A 21,918-nucleotide genomic window follows, 5' to 3' on the forward strand; every position below is an offset into this window, starting at 1 on the left:
GTGGTGTGTTTACAATGCGTCACATGGAAACGTATATAATGTGCAAAAGGATTATGTGCAAAATCATCACTCATGAATATAATGTGCAAGATGATCAACTTGTTAAACTGAGGACAAAGTATTTATACAAAATCATCACTCATGAATATAATGTGCAAAAGGATTATGTGCTCCAAAAGGTTGATGAATTCCACAAGATTCCTTCAAGACAACGTTCTGAACTGTTGGCCATTGCAAAGGAACAAATTCACACAAGATTGGATGATTTTAGTTAATTATGTTAAAAAAGTTATTTTAGTTATGACTTTGATGGTTTCTTTTGGATAGTTTTAAAACAATGGTTTTGTATGTTAAGGATATTAACTTGGGTTGTAGAACGTACAATAGTTCCTTTTGGTTTGCTAATTTAGTAATGGAATGGTAATATTTTAAACTTAATATTAATAGTTATAATTTTACATTAAATTTTGAAAAATTAAATAAGAAATAAATTATGTCAAACAATGATGATTAACATGACTGGTATAATTATAATGTACAGTCAGTAATGATTCTTACTAACAAACATTTGTTAATATACTATACTACTATGATCATACAATCAGAACTTTTAATAATTTAAATGACTATATCTTTAGTCTATAATGATTGTTGTTGTTTTTATATCTTAAAGTATGTTGTTATTCAATATTGAATAATAACATAAATACATGAATTAGTCATAACAGATTCTACTTTAAATGCAAATTGTTTTAACATAATAGCAGAGTATTTCACAATTTTCATAGCATTAATCTGTTGAAAGTAATTAATGTATTTATGATATTATTCATTATTGACTATAACAACATAATGAAACATAGAAACATCTCCTTATTCATGAATCGTACAAACATTTGTTAGTATGATATACTACTAACAGCATACAATAAACTATGAATATTGCTTGAATTGTATATGTCTATAGTCTATAATGATTGATGTTTTTATAATTTCAACAAAGGAAAAATATATCTATTCTAAATGCAAACCGTTTTAATCAAATAACAGATGTTTAAATGCCTGTTCATATCATTAATTTCTTACGATTACCAGATATGTTTATGATATTATTCATTGTTGAATAAAACAAAACGTTAAAAATCATGAAGGTGTTTTAAGATAAAATAACATACTGAATCATAGAAACATATTCTTATTCATAAATCTAATAGAAAAATAAAATCTATTGGGCAAATGAATGGGCCATTTTAAGGTTGTTTTGACTCTCGTGCAAGTCTGACTTTGCAAGTCCTCCAATTATGGTTAACATATTGATTGCAACCTGTGCAAATTCTAGTTTTTTTTCTTTGCAGTTGCAACAGCTTTCTCAGTAGCACTAACCATTCTTTTCTTAGTTCCACTCCCTTTGGTACGTATAGATGAAGGTGGATGGATATTTATTTCATCAGGAATGCTGCGTATTCCAAGCATCCGAATAATTTCTTCTTCATCATTATCAGATGATGATTGGTTTGAATTGCCAAACTCCATTGCTGCCTGCTTCAAGATACGTGTTTTTTCAACAAATTCCAACAATTTCTCCTTGCTTCTTTTGAAATGATCCAAGCAGTATTCAATATTGCTGTATGCCTCTGTTAGAAGTTTAAAGGTGTCATCTTCGGTTTCCATGGCAACATGTTTCATGGCAAGCAAATGGCTGGAAATTGCATCCCTTCTCCATCTTCTGAGAATATACTGCTATGGAATCTCTTCAACATGGTTGTTTTTCAATACAACAAAAATATGACGACATAAAATGCCAGTACGTATAAAGTGATTGCATGAACATTTAACTTCTTTTTCAGGCAACTTTAGTTCAACCTACATTGTATAATAAAAATAATGTATGTTAGTAACTGGTTGAATTAACATATTAGTTGGTGGTTATTGCATAATATTGAAACAAGTATATGTAATTTAAAAATAATGATATAATATACTTGTATGATCACTAATGAATAACGTTTCAACAATGAATATAACCTTGCATTTTATCTTCAACTGTTTGCTCTTATCCGTTTGTGTAATCATAACAACTTGCCACCCATCAATCATTTCAACGCTGTCAATAGAACAGTACCAGGCTGCTTTAAATATTTCCTTTTTGACCTCATAAAAAACGGTTTTAGTGTAAACCGCAGCTGCATGTTCTAGTAATCCACTTGGAAGCATCATTTCATGTTTTGCATTTTTTGTATCATGTTCTAGTTTCTGTTGACCATTTCGTTGCTTTCCAATTGCGGTGTCGTAGTTCATCATGAAATAGATAAGCAAATTACCAGAGTTAGAGTATTTATTAAAAAATGAGTTGACACTTTCAGACCTTGAAGTAGATTTCATCAGACCATGTGGTGGCATGTCTTTAAAATAGGCTGCAATCCAAAGCTTTCGATCCTTGTACATGTCTTTGAACCATCTTTTGTCTTGTAGTTTGAATTTTCTCATAAGCAGTTTCCACCTTGATTCAAAGACTTTAGGCTCGATGTTGACATTCCAAACAAGCTTAGTAAAACGCTTTCGAAAATCAGTGTTTTCAGAAAATCCGCTGAAACCTAAAAAAAACATTAGAATTTTATAAGATTATCTATGAATAAACAATATCTATGCTAATTAATTTTAAAAATACGTAAAATGTTTAAATCATTGCTGAATAAAACATGTTCTGTGTTAACTATGAATAAAATATACACACCTTAGCTTGTAGTTTTTTTATAATGTGTCACATACATAAGAGGTGATTAGAATTAGGAAATATTGCTTCAACGGCCTGTAGAATTGCTGGATCTTGGTCTGTTAACACTAATTGAGGGTGTTTTCCATGTGCTTTCAAAAAAGCTTCAAGCAACCAACGATAAGATTCTATTGACTCGTTGCTTAACAAACCTGCTCCAATGTTTATTGAATGTTTGTGGTTATCAATGGCTGTAAACGGCACAAAAATCATTCCATACCTGTATTAAAAAGTTAATTAAAAACAAATTCAACGGTTATTATAAACTCAAAAAAATAGCAATATTCATATTTAAAGAAAAAAAATAAAAAACTATAAGAGCATAGTTATTTGTTCGGAATGTAGCATCAAATGAGATCACATCTCCAAACTCCTTGTAATATAACTTATCGGTTTCATCCGCCCAAAACATTGCGTTTAACACACTATCAACACATTTATACTCAAATGTGTAGTTAGGTAACTCATCTTTCCTCATGTTCATTTTGTCAACAACCAGCTGTGCATCCTTGTCACCTATAATGTTTCCCATCTTCCTTCTAAAATTTTTATAATCAATTGCTTCAGGGCCAACGTTTTTATAACCTCCTTGCAAACTAGATTGTAACTTATGTGCCTTTGTTGCACCAATGTTAGATGTTGAAGAACACACTATAAACTCCTTGTCTTTATAACTAAGTCGTCGTGCATGTTTGGAATACCGTCTTTCTTCTTTAGTTTCTAGGGGGTGGTTGTGCTTCTCTTCAAACTCATATATTTTACAAGCATTAGTTCGCATATGTAACCTTTCAAACTTTATCAATGCCTTGCAGTCCGTGATTCTGAAGTTTGAGTTTCGTTTATTCCTTCCAGTTCCGTCAGGATCCAAAGTGTCAGTTGATCTGTTAGGTATTTTACCCATTTTGTTGCACACTACATACCTTTTTTTAATGGTTTTGTCACCAAACCTCGTTACTGTATTTAACTTGACACCAAAACCTGCTTTATCTGCATATAATTTATACATTTCAACCGCCTCCTCTAATGATTGATAAATAGCATCTACATCTGGCATAAATTCTTTAGGAACAATAGGTTTCCACAACTTGGTTTTCCCACTAGGCGAGTCAACAACATTACTATTGAATAATTCCTCTTCAGAATCAGTTCGATTTGTACCTGTTTTTTTAGACAACAAAAAACAATAATGCGACATGAGAGACATAATATAAATTTAGATCAATTACGTATTCATAAACTAAACAATTTTCTAATCATAATCAACATGTGTGAAACAGTAATCAAAATTGAAGTGTTTACTCATTTTAAAATACACAGAACTATGTCAAAAGATTTAAATCATTATCATATATGATTGTTACGCATAATCACCAATGCTTATCAAACTTAAGAAACATTGTATTAAACTTACGAAACAATGTACAACAATTTGTGATATACACCAGCATTAACTAATTAATACATAAAACGTATATGATTAATCGTATACAAGTATGTACTGAATAAATGACACGTCTTATTCATCATATACACAAATTCAATGTTGATTGTAATACACGAACTGTATTTAAAAGATGTTGATATTGTTACCTTCACTAGCATTATCAGATAATTGAATTCTTCCGCTGTATTGATCATCCGAATGATAGAAATCGTCTTCATCATATTGATTATTGTCGAATGCTTCGTCGCCATAATGATCATCATGTTCGGTATCATCGCTACTGTAATCAAAACAGTCCGACATCGAAAATTTGGGTTAACAAATTCTTACGTTGTTATCTTCAACCATAATCGATGTTACGGATACAATTGTCGATTGACTAAATCACGAATCGTATATTGGAAACCGTATCTTCAATTCAACGATAACTATGGAATATCCCTTAATTATAGGTAAATAATAATGGATAATATATTGATTATTAATTGTATTATATTAATTAAAAATTATATTAAATACAAATTTACTTAAATACCCTAATAAAATGATTGGCTGATAAGTGTTCTCACGTTCTCAACCTTTTAGGTGTTCTCAATTGATACTACTCCTATATATATATATATATATATATATATATATATATATATATATATATATATATATATATATATATATATATATATATATATATATAGGGAAAAGTTCAATAAAGAACCATTATTAATCAAGGAACCAAGGAACCAATCCAAAGCATCGGATTTTAAAGCGATCAACGGCAAAAGGAAGAGTTGTAAACTTTTATAATGGACGCACATCGACCGGATTATAACAAAACTCACTTCCTTTTTTTTCATTTAAAATTTTTTTTGGCCAAGTTTTTTATCGAAAAAAAACCGAATATACCGTTGTTAACGATTTTTCGTCCTCTTTCCATAGAGATCTATGATAATAAATAAAAAACGATTTTTTTTTCCGAAAAAAACTCACTTAATTTTCTTAGTTTTTTCAATATTTAAGTTTATTTTTATCAAAAAAAAACTAATTATACCAAAAATATTAATTTTTTATACTCTATTAATAAACATCAACATTGATTTAAAAAAAAATAAAACGTCGAACAGTGTAGATTCACACTGTGAATCTAAATTGTATATAATTTCAATTTTTAACATTCATAATATGAAAAATCTCGAACAGTTCAGATTCACATTGTGAATCTGAATTACTATTATGCACACTGTGAATCTGAGAAGGTTCACAAAAAAAAACCTCGATCAGTATAGATTCACACTGTGAATCTAAACTGTAAATATTTTAAATTTTAACATTCACAATGTGAAAAAGCTCCGATCAGTTCAGATTCACATTGTGAATCTGATTTATTATTATGAACACTGTGAATCTGAGGAGGTTCACAATTTGAATCTGAACATGTTTACAATATGAATCTGAACATGTTCACAATGTGAATCAGAACTGAAATATGGTTTTTTTTTAACATGAATATGAATCTATGTTTAAAAAATACAAAAAATATGAATTTTGATATATTTATTAATTTTTTTTTTCAATAAAAAAATAGACCTTAACTTTTTTCATCAACAAAATGAAGTGGTGAGACTCACCATAGACCTTAACTTTTTTCTATAAAAAAATAGACCTTAACCATTGGTCCACCATTTACAAAAAAATCCACCACTTTTTTTCGTTTAAAATTTTTTTTAGGCCATGTTTTTTATCGAAAAAAAAACCGAATATACCATTGTTCACGATTTTTCGTCCTTTTTCTATAGAGATCCATAATGATATATAAAAAATGAACTTTTTTTTTCGAAAAAACTCATTTCATTTTCTTTGATGAAAAAAGTTAAGGTCTACTTTTTTATAGAAAAAAAAATTAATAAATATATCAAAATTCATATTTTTGTACTTTTTAAACATAGATTCATATTCATGTTAAAAAAAGCGATATTTCAATTCAGATTCACATTGTGAACCTGTTCAGATTTATATTCATGTTAAAAAAAAGCGATATTTCAATTCAGATTCACATTGTGAACCTGTTCAGATTCATATTGTAAACCTGTTCAGATTCACAGTGTGCATAATAATAAGTCAGATTCACAGTGTGAATCTGAACTGATCGGAGCTTTTTCACATTGTGAATGTTAAAATTTGAAATATTTACAGTTTAGATTCATAGTGTGAATCTACACTGATCGAGGTTTTTTTTGTGAACCTTCTCAGATTCAGAGTGTGCATAATAGTAATTCAGATTCACAATGTGAATCTGAACTATTCGAGATTTTTCATATTGTGAATGTTAAAAATCGAAATATTTACAGTTTATATTCACAGTGTGAATCTACAATGTTCAAGGTTTTTTTTTTTAATTGGTGTTGGTGTTTATTAATAGAGTACAAAAAATTAATATTTTTGGTATAATTAGTTTTTTTTTGATAAAAATAAACTTAAATATTGAAAAAACTAAGAAATTTAAGTGGATTTTTTTCGAAAAAAAAGTTCGTTTTTTATATATTATCATGAATCTTTATGGAAAGATGACGAAAAATCGTGAACAACGGTATATTTGGTTTTTTTTTCGATAAAAAACTTGGCCTAAAAAAAATTTTAAATGAAAAAAGGGAAGTGAGTTTTGTTATAATCCGGTACATGTGCGTCCATTATATAAGTTTACAACCTTTCATTTTGCCGTTGATCGCTTTAAATTCCGACGCTTTGGATTGGTTCTTTGGTTCCTTGATTAATAATGATTCTCCATTGAACTTTTCCATATATATATATATATATATATATATATATATATATATATATATATATATATATATATATATATATATATATATATATATATATATATATATATAGGGTTAGGTTATTTTGTTTTTACTAACTATTGTGTGTCAGAATGCACAGATCTGGACCATTGGATGGAATATAATCAAAGGTCATGATCTGAGGGTCTATGATAGTAGAATAGGATAACATGTACCATATAATCACACAAATTTCAGCATAAAGGCATTTTAGTCAATTAACCTATATTAAAAAAGTAAATTTTCGGATTTTTAGGGATGATTAATTCCTTTATTTTTTAAAAATCTGAATATTTTAAATTAATTCAAATTTAAAAATCCGATTTTATTCTGTCAGAATGATAGAATGCCAACCATAAACTAGTAAATATATTTTTAGATTTTAATCTGTCAGAATGGCGGAATGTCAACCATAAACTAGTAAATACATTCTGAAAAGAATACACAAAATCAATTCTTGAACTAATAATATAACAAATAATTACATTGTATGATTGTGATTCATTGAATAATAACAACATTCTAAAAGAAAAAATAAAAAAAACATCAAAATCTAACAAAAACACTAATCTATTCTGAAAGAATATTATTTTTAAGCAACACTTTATACATTGTAGCATAACACATTTTTGTATTAAACCTGCTAGATATCAATTATCAGTTATATCTCACAATATAATTCCTAGATTTATGGGATCGCTAATAACAAATTTAATTAGACATGTTTGATCCCATCTATGCCTTGAAACTCTCTTGTATAAGTATCCTTTATCAGAAAAGATTTTCGATCAAATCATCCAATTTGAAAAACATGTGTAATGGGCGTATAACTTGGTTATAAAAATCGCGAAGAGACCTCGGCCATCAAAAGATAATAGTAAGTGGTTAGTTATTCTTTATCCCACTAGTACATACAAGAGATGTCTGAGTGTTCTTCAAAAAGGATTGCATAGATTTGGGGTTTGTAGAAAGGGTCTTTTATATGTTTTATAATTCTAGTTTTAAAAACATATGATATCATTGTTACTAGATGCATATAATAAACCATGTACCAATTCTCAAAAAGACAATCACTTTTAAAGGTTCTATATAAAAATCTAGTTTTTATAGAATTTTACACGATTCAATTTTAATAAACGGTATTAAGTTTGAGTGCATTTGAACCTTTTTATATATTTAGTAAAACTTCATTTTATTACTTATATATTTGGAGTTTGTATAAGTTATAAAAATCACCATTTTAAAACTTATATTTGAGTATTTCAAAATTTGACATTATTAACGTTTTTATAAAACCAGATTTTATTTTAAAATAATAACTTGTTACATCTTATGTTCACATTATAAATTTTAAAAACCAAACTCCATGTGATGTTTATTTTGTCCAAAATTATTTTAGCATGTGAAAAAACTAATTTATCAACCACACATAATATTTGCATAAAATAAACAACACAAACATGCATAAATTTATATGTGCATAAGCATAACCAACTAATGACATTTTTGTGAGCTAACACAAAAATGCCATGTCCATTCCTAAAAGGAAATTTTAAGGGACCAAAAATCTTCTTGCAATGTTGTTGTAGAAGCTCCCACTTAAATAAACACCATTTTCTTTCAAAATATTTGAAGAGCTTCTTGAAAACTAAAATTGATGAGTTGAAAAACTCTTAGATCGATTAGATCTTCAACAGATTAAACAGTACAAATCAAAACAATAATAATCAAAGCTCCATCTTCTAAGGCTGCATGCATGCACCTTAAATACTAAACCCTAAACAAAACAATCACAGTTGGACAGGCCCAAACTGGATAACAAAACCGGGCTAAGGACCGAGCCCATGATGCAACACTATTTAACCCAACAATCTCCCCCTTTGCGTCGAATGAGGCGAGAGATTATTTCTGTTGAGTAGCTTTCTCTGTCTTCACAACTTTGAACAGCCGAGGAATTAAAGCAAGAAGTGTCTGCCGAAACTGAATATACCATCGTAGCATGTCAGTAAACAACTTCTTGTCAGCTGCAGAATTCTGATTGCACCTGTGGATAATCTCCAAAATATGCTCCAAGCAAGCAGTTGAGAATAGGTGCTTATCACAAAGAGCAAAAAGACATTTGTGATTTTCACCCCTGACAAACATCACTGTATAAAATTGGGGGTCGATTTTGCCCTTGACCATAACATTCACATTGCCAGCCCTTCCAGATGGTTTGATCGTTGGTCGCTTGTGAATGGCAGATGCGATTTCTTGATCCATTTTCGCTACTTCATGAATGTAGCAAATAAGCATTCGCTTGATATGATCTATAATCGGCTGATACTCCTGAGGATTGGACAGCAAAATGTTGTTGAGGAGTATCCAGTCATGAGGGTTGAGGTTCGGTAGATCAGCCAAGGAAAAATTATGAACCAAGCCTTCAGAGCCTCGGGTCACTTTAAATTTGATGTTGACAAATTTCCCGGCTGAATAAGGCTTCAGTACCTTGACAGTAGTAATCTTCTGTAAGCTCCATGTCAAGTACTGTGGTTGAGCGAATTCCAGATAAAACTCCAACAGATCCCGATCTACCTTCGGGTCCGGAGAGGGAATAGCAACAGTGGAGTTGAAGCAATGAAAGATAAATGCCTTTCGAGTGATTGGCATATCAAATTGAGCGTCCTTCGAGTTTTCAAGGCCGAATGACATTACAGGTTCAAGCCAATGAGTACTCGGTTCATCTATGGCTTCTCTCTGGAGCGAATCAATGGTCCATTCTGGAAAAATGGACTTCTTTTTATCCAAGAGCTCCTTTTCTTTTAGCTTCTTCTCCAACTCAACCGTATCCTTTTCAATCTTTTCTGCAAGCTCCTTATCAGTGGGTTTTGATTTCTGAAAGGGCTTAGAGGGATTTTCACCCAAGGTATCTTCAAAATCATCATCATCATCTTCACCAATTTTCTTCTTTTTCTTTTCCCTTTTGCTGACCGAAGCTACATTAACCTTCGGTGCAGCTGTTGATTTGGGTTCGGGAGGAGGTTGAGTATTGACCTTTTCCTTTTCCTTTTCTCCCCCTTGTTTCGGCTGGACAGAAGTCACCGAAACACCCTCTATCCGACTTAGGATATCCAACGCAGGTCTGAGTTTCTCAGCTAAATGGCGTCTAATGGATATTGTCAAAATAGAGTCGTGGGCGTCAAGAAGATGTAACAGAATGGAATGAACGTCACCCACGGAGCTTCTAATCACTTCTCTTTCAGACTGTAAATCATTAAGCTCAGTGGTTGCAGAACGAAGCTTAAGATTTTAAATTTTGAACTGAGAAGTTCGTTTGTCAAGCTCATCGATAATTCGATTTTCAACAGCCAGTTCGGCTTCCAGCTGAGTCAGACGCTCCTTGACATTATCATGAAGATTTTCATTGGCAGCTTCAATGGCCTGTCGAGCGGCTTCAAGATTAGTCCGTTCGGTTTCAAGAGAACGCTGGAGATTTTCAACCGAAGCATTTACAGTCTGAGCGTTCTTTTGAGCAGCAGCCTGCAATGAATCGAGGAATAACTGAGCTTCAGAAATTAGTTTTTCGACTTTTGCGGTTGCATCTTTGCATTCTTTTGTTGAGGCCTCAACAGCAAGCGAGGCCTTCTGACATTGGGAAGTGGAAGCATCAATGGCCTTTGCTGCGGCGGAGAGAGATGCATCATGCTCTTTGACAACAGAAGAAAATAATGCTTTTAGAGCACCTTCAGAGTAAGCACCAGTTGACGTGGAAAAAAGAAGTTGATCGAGTTTGTCAGTAACCGTCTTTAGATGGCGCTTGGTAACAGGGGCATCGTCATCATCATCACTCTGAACACGGTAGGGACTGAAGTAAGTGGAATCAAACTCCAAGTCCTCACCTCCAAGAACAGTGTTGCTTTCGGTAGATGGGGTAGGTGATGGTCGTTCGGTAGTTACTGGAGGTTCGGTAGTGACAGGGGGTTCGGTAGTGACCGAGGGTTCGGGTGTTGAAGAACGAGCCCCCATATCAGATACGTTGGTTCGAACTCCAGTAGTGGTGGTAGTAGTAGACTCAGTGAAGATGGGTGCAGGAATGGAAATAGTAGAGGATGGTTGAGATGTAATGATAGGAAAAATCGGGGGGACGGAGACAGGAACAGAAACAGGGGGAGGAGAAGGAGTTTGGGACCGAACAGGTACCTCGGGTGTAGGCGAGCGTGGTGGTGTATCACCACGAACCGAACCTTCATCCTCTGAGCGTTCGCTGTCAGATTCACTGGGAGGAATTGGTGATTGATTAGGACGCACGTACTCTGAATCAGAATCACTTGAGGATTGGAGTATTAGTCGGCGGGCAGGTTTCTTGCCTTTCTTAGCCTTAGGCTGAGTCGGCGCTGCTTTCTCCGACTTTCGCCTCCTAGGGGTTTGAGCTTTTGAGACTTGGCCCCCTTTATCTCCCTTTTTGACTTCTGGCTTTTTGCCTCTTTTGGCAGGTTTGTCTGCGTCTTCGATTGATTTTACCATGTCAGCAGTGAGTTCCCTTGCACCAAAGGAGGGAAGCTTCTTGTATTCCTGAATGATCTTGCTTGAAGGAGGCACAAAGGCAGACATCGACTCAGGAATGGGCCCAACAAAAGCAAATTTTGAAGGATGAGTAACAATAATGTTGGTGGTGTGAAATGTAGCAATGGAAGAAAGCATGGTGTCACACCCCCAAACCAAGGATGGCGGAAACGTTCGGGGGTGGAGGACTTCATGTAAAGTATCACAACAACGAGTATAATAGTGCTCAAAGTAAATACAACCATCATAAATATAATTGAAAAGGTTACACCATAGTATATGTTTACATGTTTCAAAATCAATTACATTATGATGACAAAATAAACTGTTTGACGATTTAACGTCCCATCCTCAAAGTGCCGATGTTTTCCTGTTTCACTGATTTTCTGAGAATACAAGTAGTTTTGAAAAAGTGTCAACAACTAAGTTGGTGAGTTCATAAGAGTTTTGTTTGAGAAAGAAACCGTTTTCCTTGTAAAAGGGACAAAGTATGTTTCCAGAAAATCCCATATTTTCTTAGTTAAGTGAAATGAATGCTTCTATGTTATGCGATAATGAACCCTAGAGGGAGCCATAGATTCCTTCTATAATCGACCAGTGTATATAAGTTATATAAAATTTAAGTTAAATAAACCGTTGAATATAATGGGTCTGCCCTAGGTCCACAACCAAACAAGGAACAGGAGATGAGGCAGGCCCACCAATTCTAAGTCGATTGTGACTAGATTCTTATATAACTCTAGCATATACACTTAGCAATTATAGCTGAAGCCTAACAATTCTACGTTAGTTTATCAAACGGTAGTAGTAGTAGTGAACCCAAACTATACCTATTATAGTTCTAGCATGTTTGTTTGCGATGGATAAGGACCATTTACTATGAAAGTCGAATGTATAGCAAAATATAACTATGTGTTATCATGCTTTATTTTTGTACTAATGGTGATATTGGAGGGTTCTTACAATCCAGTGAGTATTTTCTGTTATATAATTATACCACAACAAGAAACACATGTAAAATATGAAATCTTCAACTATTAACACTTTGCTCAACAAGTTACAAAGTGTGATGAAAGTTATATGCTGTTATCTAGATTTTTACCCTTCTACACTGTTTTAGAAAAATCATAGAAAAATCATACGAAGTCGAAAACTGAATCAGTAACTTCTGAGAGTTCATAAAATGTGTCTAGTTTGGTCATAATTTTGTTTATGATTTTTGGAAGTCTTTAACTTGTGTTAAAATGTTCATATTCACAGACTGGTCCGAATTCGTTTTTGAAATGATAGGCAGTTTTGTAAAAATCACCATAAATCGTACAAAAATCGTATGGTGATGTGCAAGTAGTCATTTTAAAGGTATGAACCTGAACTATTTGCACCTAATATAGTTTTGAATACTAAAAAGTTGAAATTGACCAAAACAGTCCGTGAATGGAGTTGAACCTTTCTGATGAAGGCTGTTAAATGAGTTTAGTTGTGTTCTTGGTGTTTTAACTTGTATTCCCCCCCCCCCTTAAAACTTAAGAAAACATGAAAAGATAGGGGTATGAACTCACCTTGAGTGATTTCAGTAGATGGATGATGGAGGAAAGAAGTGCTCAACTCAAGAACACTTGGGAGATGCTTGAAGATTTGAAGATCTAACACAAATATGACGATATTTGTGTAAGCAATCTATTATTTGGATGAAAGATAGTAGAATATCTAAGTGTAGGAGGAAGATACTTACCAAATGTAGAGGGAAAGCTTGAAGACAAGCCTTAAATCTCGAAATCTAGAGAGAGGAAGTGAGAGAGAATGAAGTTGTCACTTGGTGGAAAATGGAGTAATGTGAGTAGAGAGGAGAGTTTTCCAGCTCTTGACCAAATGTGTGGCTGAAAAATGGTGGGAAAAGTACTCTTGAATGACCAGGTATGGTAGGGGGACAAGGGGTTGTACTATGGAGGTATGGGGAGGTTGCTTGTGTCATACACTAAGGCAAAGTCAACACTCCACCCATAAATCTTACCTACTAGATTTTATTCTTAGGCAAGGATTTTCCCCAAAATATAATTAAAATATGAATATTTGGGGTTTATTATGTTAAAATACGAGTTTGGGTGAAAATCCCGCGTTAAAATCTCGAAAAACGGGCTTAAAACGCTAAAAATATTGAAAACCGGGTAGGAAATGCTGAAATCCGAACTTCAGGGCCGAAGGTGCGCAGGTTCGGCTCCTTAGGAGCATAGAACCGAAGGCGAGGCTCGGTTGTGCATGGGAACCGAGAGGTCTCGCAGGCTGCTGATCAGAAGGGACCGAGAGTGGAGTTCGGCTGCGCAGGTGCTTCTCGGACCGAAGGTCAAGCCCTCTCGGGCCGAAGGTGGGAAGGGCAGAGTCTCGGTTCGGATTTGTTAAGGGACCGAAATAGACCGAGCGCTCGGCCCATTTCGGTTGAGAGGGTTTCGGTTCTCAGGAGGTTCGGCTCTAAGAGGTTCGGCTCCTAAGAGGGGTTTCGGCTCCTTAAGTCTGTTTTTCGCGTAGACTTCCGTTTTTGGGCTGTATTCGTCAAATTCGAGGGGCGGGATGCCCCGAGTGATTATAAAAAGTTGAGAGAGATTTTGAGAGAGATTTGGGAGAGATTTGACATTCTTGGAGAGATTTCTCATACAGAGAGAGATTTGGGAGAGATTTCACATACTTGGAGAGATTTGGGAGAGATTTGACATTCTTTGAGAGATTTCTCATACAGAGAGAGATTTAGGAGAGATTTCACATACTTGGAGAGATTTGGGAGAGATTTGACATTCTTGGAGAGATTTCTCATACAGAGAGAGATTTAGGAGAGATTTCACATACTTGGAGAGATTTGGGAGAGATTACACACACTTGTAGCGATTTCTCCTACTTAGAGAGTTTTGGGAGAGTTAGAGTGGAAGAGATTGGGAGAGACTTCTTTTGTGACCCTTTTTAGTGCTTGGATCCGTAATTCAAGGTTTGTAAACCTCGTTAAGTCTTGTTATGATTGTTATATGCCCCCGAGGGTTAAGGAATAATGTTTTATCGAGTGGATTCATCACTTACCCTGATTAGGGTTTAGAATTTCCGAACACGTGAAAACTCTAAGTGATACTTTGTATTAATATTGCGAGTAGTACAATAAGAATCATAATGGAAACCCTAATATACAAGGGTTAGATGAGTTGACCGGTTTGACTCGTTGACTTTAGTTGACTTTGACTTGGCCAAAAATTGACGGTTGTCACATCATCCCCCCGTTAGAAAGAATTTCGTCCCGAAATTAGTGTTTCGACTGGGACTTCGAGAATTTGGAGGAAACATGGGGGAACTTTTCGTAGTACAAGAAATTGATTATGGTGGGGAACAACCCGCTTGATGTTTAAATGACGACCTTGGAATTTCTTATTGTAACTTGAGCTGAGTCGATTTAAAGGGGTATTGTTTTGGAATGATAGTGTAAATAACGTGTGACTTTATGCTCTCTGCTTTATACTTGGTATTACCACTACGAATGTTTTATAATGTAGTTAGCGAGTTCCAGCATTACAAATGTTTCAATAAATTGTGATGAAATTTGCATTATAAGTCCTACCAGTTCTTTTATAATCGCTCGGTGTAAACTAGTTGTATATCATTAAGATTGCAAGGGCATTCGGATGGGTGACCCCGCCTTTAGCCCACAACCAGACAAGGAACAGGGAATGAGGCGGAATCACACATTCTAAGTCCATATAATCTTAATGATATATGACCATAATGTTTACACTAGCCATCATAGATTCACTAGTAAAAACCATGCGTTTTTATATGGATGATAAGACTTATTTGGGTTTTGTCGTGTTCTCGAGATTCATGGTTGATATACTTTAATCGATGCTAGTTTTAGTAATAAAAGAAATTTAGAATTTAAACGTCGATGTTAGAAGCACGTACTGATATTTATGGGCGGTTCTGGGGTGGTCTCTCCTGTGGTGATCGCAAGCACCCTTCCATCATCGCCGACATCTCTTGCTCTTGGTCAGTCCCTTTTAAAGTGTCCTGTTTCGCCGCACTTGTAACAAGTTGGGCTTGCTCCAATGCCGGGGACCTGGTTGATGGGTCGTGCTGGTGCCTTACAGAAACGGGTAGTGTGTCCCTTCCTGTTGCAATTTATGCAATGCAACTCCCGACAAGCCCCAGTGTGATGGAAGCTACACTTGTTGCATTTTGGAAGGGTTCCAGCATATCGATTTATGGGAGCTGGCATGGTGAGGGTTGTGGCAGCATGAACAGCAATGCTCTGTTGCTTCTTAGTGAAGTCCTGGGTTGGTTGGTCCTTTTTGTTGTCCCAGAACTTTCTTTTGTTGTTCTCTCCTTTTGATCGGTTAGGGGTGGTTCTCGTAGTGTCATGGCTGGCACGATGGTCTATGAGTTGTTGTGCCAATTCCTTGGCACTCTCAAAGGTAGTTGGTCTTGAGGCCAACACGCTATCTTGAATTTCGGAGGACAATCCCCAGAGGTATCGTTCCAACTTTTTGTGTTCCGGGGTGACCATAGCGGGACAAAGGAGTGCTAGATCACAGAATCGGGCGGTATAAGCTGCAAGGTCAGAGCCCGTCATTTTGAGGTCCCATAGTTCTTGCTCTAGTTTTTGCACTTTGCCCCTGGGGTAATACTCTTTCAGCATCATCGTCTTTAAGTCCTCCCAGCTTAACGAGTTAGCCGCTGCAAGCGTTAGTGACTTAACGTGGCCTTTCCACCAAGTGAGGGCCCGACCAGAGAAAGTGTAAGCTGTAAATTTGACCTTGCTTGCTTCGGGGCATGCACAAATTTCGAAGACCGTCTCGGTCTTTTCGAACCATTGCATCAAATCGATGACTCCCCCGCTGCCATTGAATTAATCGGGTCTGGCATTGGTGAAGTCTTTGTACGAACATTCCTTCGCACGTCCTGTACTGTCCCCGTGGTTAGAGTTTGTGGCTCCAGATCCAGCACCACCGATACCATTCGTACCAATTTGTGACATTGCGGCTGCCACAGCTGCTGTTACTGCAGCTTGGAACATTGCGGGATCAAATTGTGAAGGTGGTGGCGGAGGTGGTGGTGCTGTTGCGCTGCCTGAGGGTTTGGACTTTTTCTTTGGCGGCATAGTCCTTTCATAAGTTTGTAAAGAGGACAGATGGTAAGTCTCTAATAGTAGTGACAAGCCGGTTGTTATTGAACTAGATTTTTCTGTATTATGTTCGACTTAAAAGAATATTGCGTGCAATTTATAACGAAATTCCATATGAATGAATTTAGCAGTAGTGACTCGAATGTAATCTTGTGATTTGTTCCATGTCTGGTCTACTCCTAAGATTACTCGACATATACTAGTCGTGTGTAATTAAGGTTTGATAGGCCGTTGAACTTAATGAGTCTTCCCTGAACCCACAACCAAACAAGGAACAGGATCCAAGGTGGACTCACCATTTCTAAGTCGATCGCCTCTTAATTACACATAACCTTGAGGTATACATTAAGTACTTTTAGAGTTATCATAAGCAAATCGTTTGCAATACCTTGTTATGAAATGTGTGGTAGACTCCCAGTGAAATAGCATGCATGCCGATTTTTATTGATATACTCTAGTTCATATAGTTCAGGAAAGTTTGACCTTATAATAGGTCTATGTTTTTGTTAACGTAAGGAAAAACTTTGACGGTGACCTAGGTGGTAGTGCCAACCTCCATGATTTCGGCTGATCGATGCTCGTGTTTGTACGCTCAAGTGAATGACGCAGCGCATTATGACGAGTAGGGCCCTGTCTACTAATCATCCTTGATTGAGGTTGTAGAAGCCTCATCCATGTCATGGGGAGGGTGTCAATCTTGTTCCTAACTCCGTCTGTAGATCTACAGCTTATCGAGGTGTCAGACCATGGAAGCCTCGTCGGGGTGTGGCGACTGGAGGGTGTATTGTAGGTCTCGGGCTCTTCGTCAGAGTCTTCTCCTATTTATTCTTTGTCTTTGCCTTATTTTTGGTTTCGCTTCCTCCGGATCTTCATCTGAATTGTCTTTGGGTCTTATCTATTATTTCCTCAGGGCCTCTCCGGGGCTTTCTTCGTTCTAACCACCATCTTCCTGGGTAGGAGAATAGGGGTCTCCTGGTAGTTGAGCTCTTGCCATGTTGCTTGTGCGAGAATAGGGGTAGAAGAGATAATTAACAGACGTCTAATCCTATAGTTACTTATAGGGGGTGATCCTTATCAGTCATGTCTATAATCACATAGTGCATAGCAGTTATACATAACCTGAGATAGAATAGACCTTCGAATAAATGACTCTACTCTAAGTCCACAACCAAACAAGGAACATGAAGTAGAGCAATAGTCATAGATTCTGAGTCTATAATATCTTTAATTATGTATAACCTTAGCGTATGCACTCAGTCATTATAGACCTACTAATAGGGGTCTTTAGTTTTCACATAAGTTGGTTATAGTATCACAAAATACTCGTATAGTATTTTAATGTTTGATCTATGTTTTTTACTGCTTGTTTGTAGATAGAATTGGTAAGTTTTTAGACTTGTTGCAACGCCACAACCATTCCCGGATATATGCTAATCACTTCTGGGTTAGACATAGTTGATCAGGCTATGTCATTCCCAGACCTGACTATACATCCCCAAGCCTACTTGTGCCATTCAACAATCATAACTTTTGTTTTGTTCTAGAATGATGCTGACCTTAGTATGTATGCATGCATGTATACTTTTTAACAAGAAACTATTTATTTCTCAAAGTATAGTTATTTGAAAATGTTAAATCAGAGACCTTAGTCCCAATGCATTTATAGTTTGTATATCTTATGTGGTTCGATATACTTAGTTCACTATAAACAATGCTCTGATACCAATCTGTCACACCCCCAAACCAAGGATGGCGGAAACGTTCGGGGGTGGAGGACTTCATGTAAAGTATCACAACAACGAGTATAATAGTGCTCAAAGTAAATACAACCATCATAAATATAATTGAAAAGGTTACACCATAGTATATGTTTACATGTTTCAAAATCAATTACATTATGATGATAAAATAAACTGTTTGACGATTTAACGTCCCATCCTCAAAGTGCCGATGTTTTCCTGTTTCACTGATTTCCTGAGAATACAAGTAGCTTTGAAAAAGTGTCAACAATTAAGTTGGTGAGTTCATAAGAGTTTTGTTTGAGAAAGAAACTGTTTTCCTTGTAAAAGTGACAAAGTATGTTTCCAGAAAATCCCATATTTTCTTAGTTAAGTGAAATGAATGCTTCTATGTTATGCGATAATGAACCCTAGAGGGAGCCATAGATTCCTTCTATAATCGACCAGTGTATATAAGTTATATAAAATTTAAGTTAAATAAACCGTTGAATATAATGGGTCTGCCCTAGGTCCACAACTAAACAAGGAACAGGATATGAGGCAGGCCCACCAATTCTAAGTCGATTGTGACTAGATTCTTATATAACTCTAGCATATACACTTAGCAATTATAGCTGAAGCCTAACAATTCTAGACGTAATGTAGTTTTAAAAACCAAAGACCGAGACTATGTTCATCATAATTCATCAAGTAGTGGTAGTGATAGTGATCATGAATTATGCATATTAGTTTATCAAATGGTGGTGGTGGTAGTGAACATAAACTATACATATCATAATTCACCAAATAGTGGTAGTGATAGTGAACATGAATTATGCATACTATAGTTTATCAAACGGTGGTGGTGGTAGTGAACATAAACTATACATATCATAATTCACCAAATAGTGGTAGTGATAGTGAACATGAATTATGCATACTATAGTTTATCAAACGGTGGTGGTGGTAGTGAACATAAACTATACATATCATAATTCACCAAATAGTGGTAGTGATAGTGAACATGAATTATGCATACTATAGTTTATCAAACGGTAGTAGTAGTAGTGAACCCAAACTATACCTATTATAGTTCTAGCCTGTTTGTTTGCGATGGATAAGGACCCTTTTCTATGAAAGTCGAATGTATAGCAAAATATAACTATGTGTTATCATGCTTTATTTTTGTACTAATGGTAATATTGGAGGGTTCTTACAATCCAATGAGTATTTTATGTTATATAATTATACCACAACAAGAAACACATGTAAAATATGAAATCTTCAACTATTAACACTTTGCTCAACAAGTTACAAAGTGTGATGAAAGTTATAAGCTGTTATCTAGATCTTTACCCTTCTACACTGTTTTAGAAAAATCATAGAAAAATCATACGAAGTCGAAAACTGAATCCGTAACTTCTGAGAGTTCATAAAATGTGTCTAGTTTGGTCATAATTTTGTTTATGATTTTTGGAAGTCTTTAACTTGTGTTAAAATGTTCATATTCACAGACTGGTCCGAATTCGTTTTTGAAATGATAGGCAGTTTTGTAAAAATCACCATAAATCGTAGAAAAATCGTATGGTGATGTGCAAGTAGTCATTTTAAAGGTATGAACCTGAACTATTCGCACCTAATACAGTTTTGAAAACTAAAAAGTTTAAGTTAACCAAAACAGTCCGTGAATGGAGTTGAACCTTTCTGATGAAGGCTGTTAAATGAGTTTAGTTGTGTTCTTGGTGTTTTAACTTGTATTCCCCCCCTTAAAACTTAAGAAAACATGAAAAGATAGGGATATGAACTCACCTTGAGTGATTTCAGTAGATGGATGATGGAGGAAAGAAGTGCTCAACTCAAGAACACTTGGGAGATGCTTGAAGATTTGAAGATCTAACACAAATATGACGATATTTGTGTAAGCAATCTATTATTTAGATGAAAGATAGTATAATATCTAAGTGTAGGAGGAAGATACTTACCAAATGTAGAGGGAAAGCTTGAAGACAAGCCTTAAATCTCGAAATCTAGAGAGAGGAAGTGAGAGAGAATGAAGTTGTCACTTGGTGGAAAATGGAGTAATGTGAGTAGAGAGGAGAGTTTTCCAGCTCTTGACCAAATGTGTGGCTGAAAAATGGTGGGAAAAGTACTCTTGAATGACCAGGTATGGTGGGGGGACAAAGGGTTGTACTATGGAGGTATGGGGAGGTTGCTTGTGTCATACACTAAGGCAAAGTCAACACTCCACCCATAAATCTTACCTACTAGATTTTATTCTTAGGCAAGGATTTTCCCCAAAATATAATTAAAATATAAATATTTGGGGTTTATTATGTTAAAATACGAGTTTGGGTGAAAATCCCGCGTTAAAATCTTGAAAAACGGGCTTAAAACGCTAAAAATATTGAAAACCGGGTAGGAAATGCTGAAATCCGAACTTCAGGGCCGAAGGTGCGCAGGTTCGGCTCCTTAGGAGCATAGAACCGAAGGCGAGGCTCGATTGTGCATGGGAACCGAGAGGTCTCGCAGGTTGCTGATCAGAAGGGACCGAGAGTGGAGTTCGGCTGCGCAGGTGCTTCTCGGACCGAAGGTCAAGCCCTCTCGGGCCGAAGGTGGGAAGGGCAGAGTCTCGGTTCGGATTTGTTAAGGGACCGAAATAGACCGTGCGCTCTGTCCATTTCGGTTGAGAGGGTTTCGGTTCTCAGGAGGTTCGGCTCTAAGAGGTTCGGCTCCTAAGAGGGGTTTCGGCTCCTTAAGTTCGTTTTTCGCATAGACTTCCGTTTTTGGGCTGTTTTCGTCAAATTCGAGGGGCGGGATGCGCCGAGTGATTATAAAAAGTTGAGAGAGATTTTGAGAGAGATTTGGGAGAGATTTGACATTCTTGGAGAGATTTCTCATACAGAGAGAGATTTGGGAGAGATTTCACATACTTGGAGAGATTTGGGAGAGATTTGACATTCTTGGAGAGATTTCTCATACAGAGAGAGATTTGGGAGAAATTTCACATACTTGGAGAGATTTGGGAGAGATTTGACATTCTTGGAGAGATTTCTCATACAGAGAGAGATTTGGGAGAGATTTCACATACTTGGAGAGATTTGGGAGAGATTACACACACTTGTAGCGATTTCTCCTACTTAGAGAGCTTTGGGAGAGTTAGAGTGGAAGAGATTGGGAGAGACTTCTTTTGTGACCCTTTTTAGCGCTTGGATCCGTAATTCAAGGTTTGTAAACCTCGTTAAGTCTTGTTATGATTGTTATATGCCCCCGAGGGTTAAGGAATAATGTTTCATCGAGTGGATTCATCACTTACCCTGATTAGGGTTTAGAATTTCCGAACATGTGAAAACTCTAAGTGATGCTTTGTATTAATATTGCGAGTAGTACAATAAGAATCATAATGGAAACCCTAATATACAAGGGTTAGATGAGTTGACCGGTTTGACTCGTTG

The 21,918-nt window shown here is 35.6% G+C and overlaps 1 protein-coding gene across 1 annotated transcript; it reads right to left on the reverse strand.

Moving 5' to 3' along the window:
* Positions 1–1,335: 1,335 nt before the first annotated feature.
* On the reverse strand, positions 1,336–4,520 carry LOC145127206 (protein FAR1-RELATED SEQUENCE 5-like). Its single transcript, XM_079062438.1, has 6 exons — positions 4,364–4,520; positions 3,145–3,931; positions 2,770–2,993; positions 2,026–2,594; positions 1,837–1,863; positions 1,336–1,740 (listed from the first exon to the last, which is right to left on the reverse strand). Exons 1-6 carry the CDS (start codon positions 4,518–4,520, stop codon positions 1,336–1,338), a joined length of 2,169 nt encoding a protein of 722 aa, XP_078918564.1.
* Positions 4,521–21,918: the final 17,398 nt, after the last annotated feature.

The sequence above is a fragment of the Lactuca virosa genome, chromosome 7 (genome assembly GCF_052849685.1).
Source record: "Lactuca virosa cultivar CGN04683 chromosome 7, Lactuca_virosa_CGN04683_v6, whole genome shotgun sequence".
NCBI classification, from domain to species: Eukaryota; Viridiplantae; Streptophyta; class Magnoliopsida; order Asterales; family Asteraceae; genus Lactuca; species Lactuca virosa.